Source organism: Cetorhinus maximus, chromosome 8, assembly GCF_964194155.1.
Source record: "Cetorhinus maximus chromosome 8, sCetMax3.hap1.1, whole genome shotgun sequence".
Lineage (NCBI taxonomy): Eukaryota > Metazoa > Chordata > Chondrichthyes > Lamniformes > Cetorhinidae > Cetorhinus > Cetorhinus maximus.
The window spans coordinates 63,950,418-63,963,293 of NC_135886.1; the positions used below are offsets into that span (position 1 = coordinate 63,950,418).

At 43.4% G+C, this 12,876-nt stretch overlaps 1 protein-coding gene across 6 annotated transcripts in view; it reads right to left on the reverse strand.

Annotated features, from left to right (window-relative positions):
- The window catches only part of LOC144683682 (muscleblind-like protein 3), a 264,924-nt gene that overhangs the window by 51,125 nt on the left and 200,923 nt on the right, over positions 1-12,876 (reverse strand). For all 6 annotated transcript variants that reach the window (XR_013577316.1, XR_013577315.1, XM_078546944.1 and 3 more), the window contains one exon: positions 1,889-2,053. Coding sequence is in view for 4 of the 6 variants with exons in the window: in XM_078546944.1 (XP_078403070.1) it covers positions 1,889-2,053 (165 nt within the window). In the remaining 2 variants the exon portion in view is untranslated. The remainder of the gene's footprint in view (positions 1-1,888; positions 2,054-12,876) is intronic.

The following is a 12,876-nucleotide window of genomic DNA, read 5'->3' on the forward strand; positions in this document are numbered from 1 at the left end:
AGCAGGCCTGGCAGCATCTGTGGAGAGAGAAACAGAGTTAACGTTTTGAGTCTATATGACTTGAAACGTTAACTCTGGCTGGAATTGTCCATCCCCTCATGCCGGCGGGATCTTCCAGTCCTGCCGACGTGAACGGAGATTTCAATGGCTCACCGGCCCCACCTCAGGGGAAACCGCCGCGGGGGGGTGGTGCTGGAAGATTCCGGCCTCTGTTTCTCTTTCCACAGATGCTGCCAGAGCTGCAGAGTTTTTACAGTATTTTTTTTTGCTTTTAATTCAGGCTTCCATTACTGGATTAATTAGGTTCGCACGAAGGGCATGAGTGCCCACGGGGATAGTTACAGGGGTGTAGGTTGGCATGGAGGGAATAAGGGCCATGAAGGGTGGGTACAGTGCATAGGTTGGCATGAAGGATATAATGGGATATGGGGGCGGATGGGGGCATGGTTGGCATGGGTTGGCATGGATGGGGCATGGGCAGTGTGTGTTTTAATCCTTATTTTTAAACTTTGGACAGTGTCAGAGCCCTAAGGCAGGCGTTCCACCCAGCCCGCCTCTGCACCTGGCATCCTAATCCAGCCCACACCACCATCACCCACCCCCCGTACCACCCAAACCCCCCCCCACCACCACCACCACCACCACCTAACCCACCCACCAGCCCCTGGACTGAAAATCCAATGTCCAGGAAAGCCATTTTTAAAGGTTTGATTTATGGAGCTGGGAATTCTTCCACCTCTGCGCACCTGACCCAGGAGCGAAAAATGTCCTGAAGTTCCCTCACCTCCACAACAAATCTAGGTTGCCCAGAAGATCCAATGTGTCACATTCACACTGATCATGGGAATCACATGCCTTTAAAAACTAATCTGCCTTGTAGGAAATTTGTAGTAATGCTTTTCAATAAAGATTACTGGAAAATGCCAGCTTTACAACCAGAAGGAAAGAAAAAAGAGGGAACTTGCAATTAAATAGTGCCTTTTACGCACTCAGGAATTTCCAAAGTGCTTTAAAGCCAATTAAGTACTTTTGAGGTGTAGCAATCATCTGGTTAGGGAAACAATGGAAAATTGTAAAAATATCTGAGTACTATAAAAACATAAAATGAAGAATGATAATTGGCCAAAGGTTCGCTGGTGTGCCTTGAGACTGATATTCAGGATATGCAAATAGTAGTGTTGAGCATATTAAAGGGCACATGGTCAATTTGCTTTGCTAAACTACAACCAATTTACCTCATTCTTGTGAATCCCTTTTGCATTTTCTCCAGTGTCCCTATGTCATTTTATGATATGAAGACCAGGACTATACACAATACTCCAACTGACCTCTCATCAAGATTCGATTTATGTTTAAGGTAACTTCTCTGCTTTTCAGAAATAAACCCTACAATTCCCTTTGCTTTTTTAAATGACCTTATTAATCTGCGTCACAATATTTAGTGATTTGTCTATTTGTACCCCCAGACACCTTTCCTCCTTTGCCTCATTTGGATTCTTGTTTTCCATGTGACATGTGACCTTCTTATTCTTCCTACCAAAAGGGTTGCAGGAAGTTACAGAGATAGGGATAATGGAAGGGTTTGAAAATGAGGATGAGAATTTTCAAATCAAGGCATTGCCAGACAGCTCAGCAAGCACAGAGGTGATGTGTGAATGCAAGTTAAGACACAGGCAGAGAGTTTTGGATGAACTCAAGTTTATGGAGGGTGGAAGAATGGAAGGCGGCTAGGAGAGTATTGAAATAGTCTTATCTAGAGGGAGCAAAGGCATGGATGGGGGTTTCAGCAGCAGGCGAGCTGAGGCTGGGGCAGAGATGGGTGATATTACAGAGGTGCAAATGGGCGGTCATGGTGATAGAGAGGTTACGTTATGAAGCCAGCGCTTACCATTGGCTGCAGCTGTGTGCCTGGCAGCATGAATTGCATCTGCTGTGCGAGCATGGCTGCTGCAGTCTTCTGCTGGATTAGGTTGTTCCGTCCATTGATCTCCAGCTGTGTTTTCAAGTGTGGGGGTGGGTGGAGATATTTGCAGTTTTCCCGAGTGCAACGTCCCTGCAAAAGCAAGAACGAAAGAAACAATTACAGCATTGAAAACGTAGCTCGTTAAATAAATGCAGAATGGTTTCTTTCTCTCGCCATCATCTCATCCCATCTCATTGGGCAAGATCCAGGACAAAATTGTAAGATGCATTTTTAGCAAAAACAAGAAATCCACAACTATCCTCTTCAGGCAATAAATGGCAGCCAAATATTTTTTTTAAAAAGTAAGCTGAGATTCTCAGCACAAATCCTTCATTGTATTTGGATATCTAAACATCAAGGTAGGTGGCACATCACCAGCTGTCCTACATAAATCACCTTACTGAAGCAGCTTCACATCTATCGTGTAGCTGATGGGGAAGCACTGAAGCTTTGAATCACATGGGATGACTTTGTAGGAAGGTATGATTTTCAGGGCAATTATACAAACAAACAAGAATTCCATACTCCCTCACCTCCCACTCCATTTTCCAACCTGACATTTGTCTCAGGCATTAGCGGACTGCTCACAACCTTGCCATCGTATTCAACCTGAGCTTTCAGCTGCATATCCTCTCCATTGCAAAGACCCACCTCTGTAATTCTTCCCACCTCTACGTCTGCTTTGGTTCTGCTGCCAGTGAACTGCTTGCCATTACCTTTGTCACCTACACACATGATTATTCCAATGTTCTTCTGGCTGCCCTCCCATCCTCACTAACTCCAGATCATCCAAAACTTGGTAGCCGTATCCCAACCCACACCACATCACATTCGCCCATCATCCTTGTCGCCACTGACATTCATTGCCTCTTGGTCTCTCAATGCCTTAAATTTAAATTCCTCAAAATCCTCACCCCTCTCTAACTCTGTAATGTCTTCCTCCTAGCAAAGTTTCAAAACCACACCTGTCAAACGTCCTCCTAGCAAAGTTTCAAAACCACACCTGTCAAACGTCCACACACCTGTCAAACGCCCACACACCAACTATGGGAAATGGGAAATTAAGAGAGAGTTGAGAATGATCCAAGTTAAAACACCTGATGGTTGAGATTAGAACCAATTTAATATTCTACGTGAGATTTAGTAGTCTACCTCCTGAAGCAACAAGGGTCTGCAGTCAATGATAGAATAATGTTCCTGATCATTAATGATTCCAGTCGCTGGGACATGGCATTCTTGTCATTGGCGCTAGGAAACCCTACAAGTTAATGAATAGAATGGCTGCATGGTTTCAGCTTGTTAAGTGTCAGCACTATCACAGCATTTTGGGAAGACGGTGGCATAATGGCAATGTCATTGAACTAGCGATCCAGCGGCCCAAGCTAATAGGACATGGGTTCAAATCCAACCATTGCAGCTGGTGGAATTTAAATTCAATTAATAAATCTGGAATGTAAATCTAGTTTCATTAATGGTGACCATGACAACTAATATTGATAGTTGTAAAAACGCATCTGGCTCATTAAAGCCCTTTAGGGAAGGAAACCTGCCATCCTTGCCTGGCCTACATGTGACTCCAGACCCACAGCAATGTGGTTGATTCTTAACTGCCTCTGCAATAGCCTAGAAAACCATTTAGTTCAAGGGCAATTAGGGATGGGCAACATGCTGGCCTTGCCAGCGATGCCGAAATCCCAAGAAAGAATAAAGAAAAAATACATACATTGGGGTTCCTAAGCCTGACCAACCTGTCCTCAGGCTTTTGAGTTTGGTTACGTGTGGTAAGTGTAGTGACCCTACAGGGTGAGAATGCGTGTTATATGCCAGACAAAGGGACAATATTCCTCAAGCAGGTATCTCAGTAGTTTGCTTTAGAGAATCTTCAGCATATACATGTGATAGCCATCAGACCAGCCAACATAAAACCTAATTTTATAAGGGAAGTAAGGGGAGTGGGATCGTCATCTCCCCACTGCACATATTATTCCTTGCCTTTTCTCTTTATGATGTTTACCCTTCTGCACCCACAATAGCTTGGACTTGGCCGTGGCAATGATAGTGAAACTGTCAGGGTTCAGCGTCATTATTCACTGAAACTGACAGCAACTCTGGGAGGGAGTCCACACATCTGTAGAATAATGTGGAAATCCAGAAACTGCTGTCAGCGAGGTCTATGCCCTTTCATAAAATGTGCTATGGAGGTTCCCACAGACTCCGATCTCCATTGCAATCATGAATGATTAAATCTTCCACTTTAATACTGTTAGTCTCACTTTAAAAACCAAAAGTTTTTACCATTGTACTAAGTTCAGAATTACTCATAAACGCCCTCACTGGCCCTGAAAAACTAACTAATTTCATATTTGAGGAATTTCAAATTTCTCCACAATGATTAAAAATTCCACATATTTTAAAAAGTTTGTTTCTTTTTCTTCAAGTCTATTTCTCTTTATTTCAGCTTCTAACTTAATATATTCATATACTTACTTCACTAAATTAAAAGTGAAAGGTTTTAAGTGTTTCTAACTTCCTAGTTTACTGTGTGTGAACACTTCAATTTGATTGGTTGCCTAGCAGCTTACTGACATTAATGCTGCTGTGCACCAAGACATTCTTTCAATTTGGTGCCAGATTTAAACAGCCACAGGCAAAGAGGAAATTTCTGCCACAGAGATTGTTAGATTGCCTTTGCTTTGCCAAGGACTGCAAAATCCAGGTTATTATGTCTGCTTACCTATCCGAGTTCACTCATGTTGGTCTAATCTTCACTGATGATCATACTGAGTCTTTTTTATTGTAAGTTGCATGACTTGCTGGTCCTGTTCTCAACAACCCCTTCCAATACTGGACCTGAATAGGTCCCAAATGGTTCTACTTGGTGCAGTCCATGTTTAGACTACTCCCTCTTTTCTTAGTTCACATGGTTTTCTCATGTTACTGTTGATTGGTTTAATGTCACCTCTTACATAGGTGTCAGGTCAGATCAGTTGGTAACACAGCCACTTTTCTGTCAGTGTTATGGGTTTGAGCCGTACTCTGTGACCTAAGGATATAATCTCGGCCAACAGTTCAGTGTAGTACTGAGCGGCAAGAGGTCCCAGGTTCAAATCCCGTACAAGTTCCCAATTAATGTTACAATCCGGTTATGGACCAGTAACTTTTTGTTTACAGTAGACAAAGTCTGAAATCCCAGTTACCCACCAGGAGAATAAAGTCACAAGTTCCATGGTTTTAAACAAACAAAATAAACCTTACCAGATGAAGTCAGAAAAGTAAAACAATCTACAATAGCTATCTTATATTCTAACATTCAGAATTAACATGAGGTAAATATAAATTAACAGGCAAACTATGGTCAAACACACCACACCGCACATTAAATGGCAGATGCGACCAAGACAGATCTGATGGATTTCTCAGCAACTTACCCAGATGTCAGTGACCACTGTGAGTCACAAAGCCTTGTTAAAATTTTGCCTCCCTCATGATAAATTTCACTTTCAAAGATCTAGCCTCTGAATTCCCTTGAAACCGCTCTGGCTCAGACTGCCTCAACGAGCTTCTTCTGATTCCTAACCCTCTCCAGCATAGAACCAGTAACCTTCCACCACCTTCTCAGCTCCACAGGACTTCGCTGAACCCTAACTGCCTGGAGCCTGCTAACAGTTCTCAGGGCTTCTCTGTGAGCTGCAAACCACGAGGTCCAAAACTGCAACTAACACCCCTCTCCCAGCAAACACAGAGACAAATTGAAAACAGGGAACCTTTTTAAGCTCCACCCATCTCCATGGTGATGTAGATTTCAGGGTTCACTGAATGTTTTTAAACAAATTTAGCTCCAACTCCCAAAACAAAACATCTCTCTGGACTGCACTTCTTTGCAAGTGTGTAGCCGCCATGTCTCCAGCTAATTAAGCCCACCTGTTTTTTTATAGCTCTATCTCTTCTATTCTGACTCTATTAAACAAACATGGGTGGCCTTCTGAACTGCCATTTTCCTTTAGGTATTCTGGCAATCTCTAAAGCCCAGCATTTTAGCTACCTTACCTTCACAACTTTAATCTTTCCAGAAGTAAAAATTACCTCTAAAATATTAACATGAACCATGAACTAGATATTCGTCGCACATTGTTGGAGGGGCCATATTTTGGATAAGATAGTAAACTGCCTGTTTGATTCGGATTGTCATAAAAGATCCCAAATAACATTTCCTTGTCAGTTACAAATAGGTTAACTGGTTATTTATCACATTTGTGTGTGAGTCATTGCTGTGCACACATTACATGTCGTGTTTGCTTGCATACTGCAAGAATGGTGAAGAATGAAACCCACCTCCTAATGTTCCACACTGGCTATTCTAACCATGGGCTTAAAATCAAACATCTGGCATCAGATTGGCTTTTTAACTTGCTATTCACTCTCAATATCCTTTTATCATCCGTTCCTGTGACTTTCCCTGGCTGATTCTATTCCAGCCAAGGTCATCAAGTAAAGTGGTGATCCTGACCTTCCACTGTCTGCAGTCTGGTGAATATGATAATGGAGGGTAAGAAAGAAAAGACACTCACAGTCAAGTCAGTGCATTAATGCCCCACGAGACTCACAAATGGAGCAGTGATCAGATCTGCTGACCTTACCTCACCAGGCAGGATATATGGTTGATTAAAAGGATTAGGTGCATATACACCCTTCACAGTCAGAGGAAAATGTTATTTAAAGCACATGACATCACAATGATTGCTACTTTTAACAGAATTCAGGCTGTTTAGACTGTGAGAGAAAACCTGCAGAGCTTACACTGAAATCTGTCACGTCTGCCTAATGCGCTGAATGTGAGAAGCTTTCAGGCTTTGTTGATGGATGAAAGCAGGCAGACTCACTGATCTTTCATGGACTTGGCATTGAGAAAATTCAATACTAAGGATTTTTTTATTTTACCGTTTATTGAAGGTGCAGCCATTTTGCCTTTCCCTGACTGCTTTGGAAAAAGACCTGGTACAGCAGGGACTGAGAGGGGTGTCCATCAACCCATTTTATGAGTACAGGTTCTTTACTGGAAAAGTTCAAAATTAATCTCACTGTCCCACTCTCTCCTCAAAGCTCTTCCTCTGCATCAATACTTATGCACGTTTTCCTTGATATGCAATGGTCTCTGCACCAGTCAAAATAATCCCAGGGCAGAATTATCCCCCCATCAGCGGGCTTGTGTGGGGGCGGGCGCAAACCCGCTCGGCACCCCCGATCGGGTCCATGCCATCATTTTACGTGGGCAGGCCAATTAAGCTGAGCGCTCCCTGTGTGGGCGGGAGGGGGGTTCCCTGAGTCAGGGCCTGCACTCCATTCCACCTTAGTTAAAGTTTTTAAGAGCTAAATAAAGGAAAGAAAATATTTTAAGACATGTCCCCTCATGTGACAGTGTCACATGAGTTGGGACATGTCAAGGGACAATAATGATAAACTTTATTTAATTTATAAAAAACTTCATGAAACCTCATCCCGTCTGTGGAGGAGGTTCCATGAAAAATGTGAAGGCCGCTTGGGCTCTTTTAACTGAGCTTATTTAACTATTTTAATTAGTTTTTAACAGGCGTTAATAGACCTTTGACAGTTCGGTAGGCACACAGCCAAGTTGGCTGCGCACCCGCCAAACTGGAAATCTAAATGATGTGCGGTGATGTCGGGACGCATGCTCGACGTCACCGCGCATCATTTTACGCATTGGCGAGCGGGCCCCACCCCCCGCTCGCCGACCCGAAAATCCTGCTCCCAGTATTTCAAATCTCTCGCAATAATTATAGTTTTCCATGCTGAGCATCATCCTAGCATTTCCATGATAATAACCACAAACATTGATCCTTGTCTGTAATATTTATCACTGATAGTGGGCCTATCATTCAAGGGGTGTTGGAGTTTGAATTGAAGTGGATACTAGGTTAATAAAATGATGAAACCAATGGAAATAATTCAGAAATAGCATAGGTAGAGGAAATGGGCGAATAATACAGGATATAGCCGAGTAAATCCCAATGTGCATCACTTGAGGGCACAATCACTTCAATTGCACTATAAAATATGTCATTAGGTAAAATCCGGATAGGTGTCACAACAAATTATGTGCTATACCTGCACACAAAGCGATGCATGGTGTTGTGGCTCTCTTTTGTTGCAATAATGATTACGTTTCCATTTGATAAAGAAAAAATGAACTTGCATTTATATAGTGCCTCACACAACCTCAAGACTTCCCAAAGTTTTTTTACAACAAATGAAATACATTTGAAGTGTAGTCACTGTTGTAATGCAGGAAATGTGGCAGCTAATTTGTGCACAGCAAGATCCCACAAACAGCAATGAGATAAGGGCCAGATAATCTGTTTCAGCAATACTAATGGTGAAAAAAGGAGACTTTTCGTCTTGCACTCATCAGAACAATTCGCAGGAAAATACCAATGTCAGGGAGAAACAACATATTTATACTGTCTGAGAAGAGAGTGCTGATTGGTTGGCAAGTGGTCTTTGACTGATAGAGGTATTACCATGAAAATGCACCAGTTAATGGTGAATGACAGTTTACTGCCAAGCATTGTTTGAAATTTAAACCAGACAGCTTGTCTCTGATTGGTAAAGACATTGCCCTGGGGAATAAACCATTGAATGCCTGTCACTCATTTTGTTTAGCTGAAACAGGCGCAATGTGTGTACATGTTCCTTCTGTCTGCAAAGAACACAAGGTTGTGCCAGTTTTCATTTCATATCAATAATGCTAAAGTAAGACACAGTCCCACGATTGAGCAACTGTTTATACGAGATGAAATTGAACAGATTGGTAATAGGGTTACTAATTTACGCTGTGCCTCACACTGCGCTTAGTCTGAGGGGCACAAATTTCTTTAATTTTTCAATTTGATCCGTTTATGCCGCTGTATTGCTTCAGTAGATGAACACACTATAAACAGTATCAATTTGAAACACGTCTGCACCATAAACTGACGTAAGTGGAAACAGTTTGGCAACGCAATTAATGATGCCACTAAACACGCAACAAATCTCTCTGACCATGTAATCTCAGAAGGCAAGGAGTTTGTTTTTGTGCATGGTTTCAATTTTGGTGTGCCTTCATCTCAAATCAAACGGGAGGAGGTATTTTCTGAGTTGGAACTCCTCTACTGCCAACTATCTCGCCCCAAACCAGCAACCACTGAAGACATTGAATCCTTGAAAGCGCATCTAGCTGATCTAGCCACGTATATTGCAGGATTCCGAACGACCTGTCCGATTTTCACATGCAACACGAATGTCTTAGTGTTGCGAGGCCTTAAGATCAAACCGGATATACACACCAGTAAATCTTACAAAGGGATGAGAATAGTCATCCTTAATAAGTATGACTATATTAACAAAATGCACGCCATTCTTAATGATGGGTCCAAATTTGTAACGATTGGATCTGCCACTCAACATGACCGGACAGCCTTGCTCAAAAGCAAGCTAAGAAAATGCTTGTTGGACTTGTGTAAGAACTATGAGCTGCTGCATGATATATGACAGGGTTCATCCTCAGTGCTCGCTATGCCCGCGTATGTATGGGCTGCCCAAGACACACAAAAGTGATGTCCCTTTATGCCCTTTCTTATCTGTGACCGGTTCTGCACAGCATGAATTGGCCAAATGGTTGGTTAAATTGTTACAACCAGTTTTGAACAAGTTTCCCATGTACACGGTGAAGGATTCCTTCACATTTGCGAAGACCGTACAGGACTTGCATATCAATAGCGATGCTGTGTCCATGTGCTCATTGGACATTGCTAGCTATTCATCAATGTTCCACCTAAGGAAACCATAGATATTTGCACTGCAGCACTATATCGTGGCGATCTAGACCCGCCACCATTGCGTGAACCAGTGTTCATTGAGCTTATGAACGCGGCAACTCACGCAATTGAGTTCAGTTTTAATGACACCATGTATGCCCAAATAGGTGATGTTGCCATGGGATCCCCTCTAGGACCAGCTCTTGCAAACATCTTTGTTGGGTTCCATGAGAAACGTGTCTTCGATGGCATGACACCTAACCTTCTACCTCTTCCACATTTCTGATATGTGGATGATACGTTTGCTATATTTAAATCCACAGCTACATGTAATAATTTCCTTGCATGTCTTAATGGGCTCCATCCTGCGCTCAAATTCACCTTTGAAATCGAGCAGTCAAATGAACTCCCCTTCCTTGATGTACTAGTTGAGAAATCTTCCAGAGGGTTCTCCACCACAGTCTACAGCAAGCCTACCTTCACTGGTCAATACATGCATTGGGATTATTACAGTTCCACACGCTATAAGATTGGTCTTATTTGCAACCTTGTAAATAGGGCCCGAGTCATTTGCTCACCATGCAAGATTGATGCTGAAATAGGGCGCAACAGGACAATGGCTACCCTGATCAGATCATTTTGCTCTGTATACCACGCAAACTCATGAACGGGCACAAGGCCATTACTTTCGGCCCTGAAAAGTGCCCAGTCTACCTCAGATTACCTTGGAAGGGCAAGGTATCTCAAAAATTTGAGCAACAGGTGAAGCTAGCTGTTTCACACTGTTACTATACAGTAGCAAACGAGTGGTATTCACCACTAACAGGGTGCTGTCGTCAAACCAAAAAGATATTCTGCCTATCACACAAATGAGTAGTGTGGTGTATGAATTTCAATGTCAGTGTGATGCTAGGTACATAGGCCGTACGTCCCAAGACTGGCGGACCGTATCAAACAGCATGTCCCAGCCGCTGTTCATAATGGACAGGGTACAGATCGTACAGCCCATACTTGCAAAACTCAAAACACTGTGTCCAAAATTAGATGTGATTCTGTAATTGGACAACATTCATTAAATAATCCTCAGTATGCTAAGAACTACTCTGATAACCACTTTAAGATTATCAATTGAGCTCGCAGTATGGCTCATTTCGTGTACTGGAAGCTGCATATATTAATCCAAAGGGCCCTGTTCTTTGCATTTAGAAAGAACCTGTACAGGATTGCGCCTGTTTCAGCTAAATAAAATGTGACAGCCATTCGTTGGTTCATTCCCAAGAGCAATGTCTTGACTAATCAAAGTTTCAAACAATGCTTGGCGATTAACTGTCAGTCATCAGTTAACTGGTGCATTCTCCATCGCAACGCGTCTATCAATCAGAATCTGCTTGCTAACGAATCAGCACTCTCTTATACAGTAAAATATGTTGTTTCCCTCGACATTGGTATTTTCTTGTGAAGTGTCCTAATGAGTGTAAGATGAAAAACTTCAACAAAAAAAGTTCCTTTTTTCAGCAATACTCAAGTTCTGTACTACCAAACGACTATCTGATACCAATGGGATAAATATTGCTTTAGTACACAGCAGATAACACCCCTGCTCTTCTTCAAATCGTACCATGGGATTTTTGTGTTCATCTAGGAGGGCAGACAGGACTTTGGTTTAACATCTCAGGCGGAATCGCCCCAGATTTGCATGAAGTGCGGTAGCGGGTGGGTAAAACGATGTTTGACCCCCTGGCCATCTTGGCAGGTTTTCACGCTGTATCATCCCAAACCCACCGTATTACTTATGCATTCCTGGAAAACACTCCATTTCCATGGTGGGCCGGCTCTCATTTGCCCGCCACACTATCACCTTGCCGTTTCATCATGCCAGGCACCACATTTAAAATACAGCCCATACTCAGTGATTCCAACCCAGGACTGCAGCAAAGAAGACATTTCCCCAAAAGGCAAGAAGACTGCAGCCCTCAAGCGCCCTTTGGACGTGGTGGAGGCCGCTGTGATGTCCTCTACCCAAGCTCTGGCCGCAGGAGGGGCAGCAACATTACCACTCTACCTTGGTAGATAATGGCAGAGGTGATCAGTGCCAATGCTGCCCAGAAGAGGTTGACCATCCAATGCAGATAGAGGATGAATTATCTCATCTGTGCCGCCAGGTTAATGTTACCATCTCATCACTCTAAACTCTCATACTCAAGCCCATCAAACATTCACTGGCATCTCACTCACTGCCAGCTTAAGGGACATCACCACCCATTCTCCCACACATCCCCTCACATGTCCATCTGGCCTCATCTTCTCTGGAGACTGTCTCCTCAGTTCATACCCTTTTGAAGCCACTTGCACAGATCAACATGTGCCCGCCCCCACTAAAAAAACCTGGGATACCCCGCTTCCCCAGTACAGCTCTCATCCTGAAGCCTCTTCCCTTGCTTGAGGCCACTTCTCCCCCTTCCCCAAGCAAGACCATGCCCTGCAGCCATTGAAAAGCCACCCACATATGGCTGATCTGGTAGGTAGAGACCTACTCGTGAGCCCCCCTAAAAGTGATGTGGTGCTGCCTGTGAAGCCTGGCGCTGTTGACTATGAGTGCTGACCGAAGCAAGGTAGGCAAACAAACCTCAAAGTCCCTAGCGAAGTGCAGCTCACCAGGTGCACGTTGCTTATGTGCTGTTATGAAACATGTCGGCGTGTTTTTCTGCCGACGTGGGCATACGATCCGGTGGGGGTAATGAGTCCGGCGGGCTAGCCTTATAATGATATGCTGATGTATTACAATGAGGTTCCCAACGTCCGATGGTGGAAAATGTGGCCCGCCATTGGCGGGCTGAGTGGACAATCGCAAACTGATTTCCTGAAACCAATTGCACCATACTGTCCGTTCACGCCACTGAACGTGCCCAACGCTGGCAAGCACGGAAAATCCCAGCCCTCACCTAATAAATAGTACCTCCAACAGTGCAACACTCCCTCAGTCCTGCGTTAGAGTTTCAATCTGGATTACGTACTCAAGTATTTGCAGTGGGGCTTGAATCTATGAATTTCTGATTCAGAGGTGAGAATGCTCCCATTGAGCAAAGGCTAAGACCAAATAAT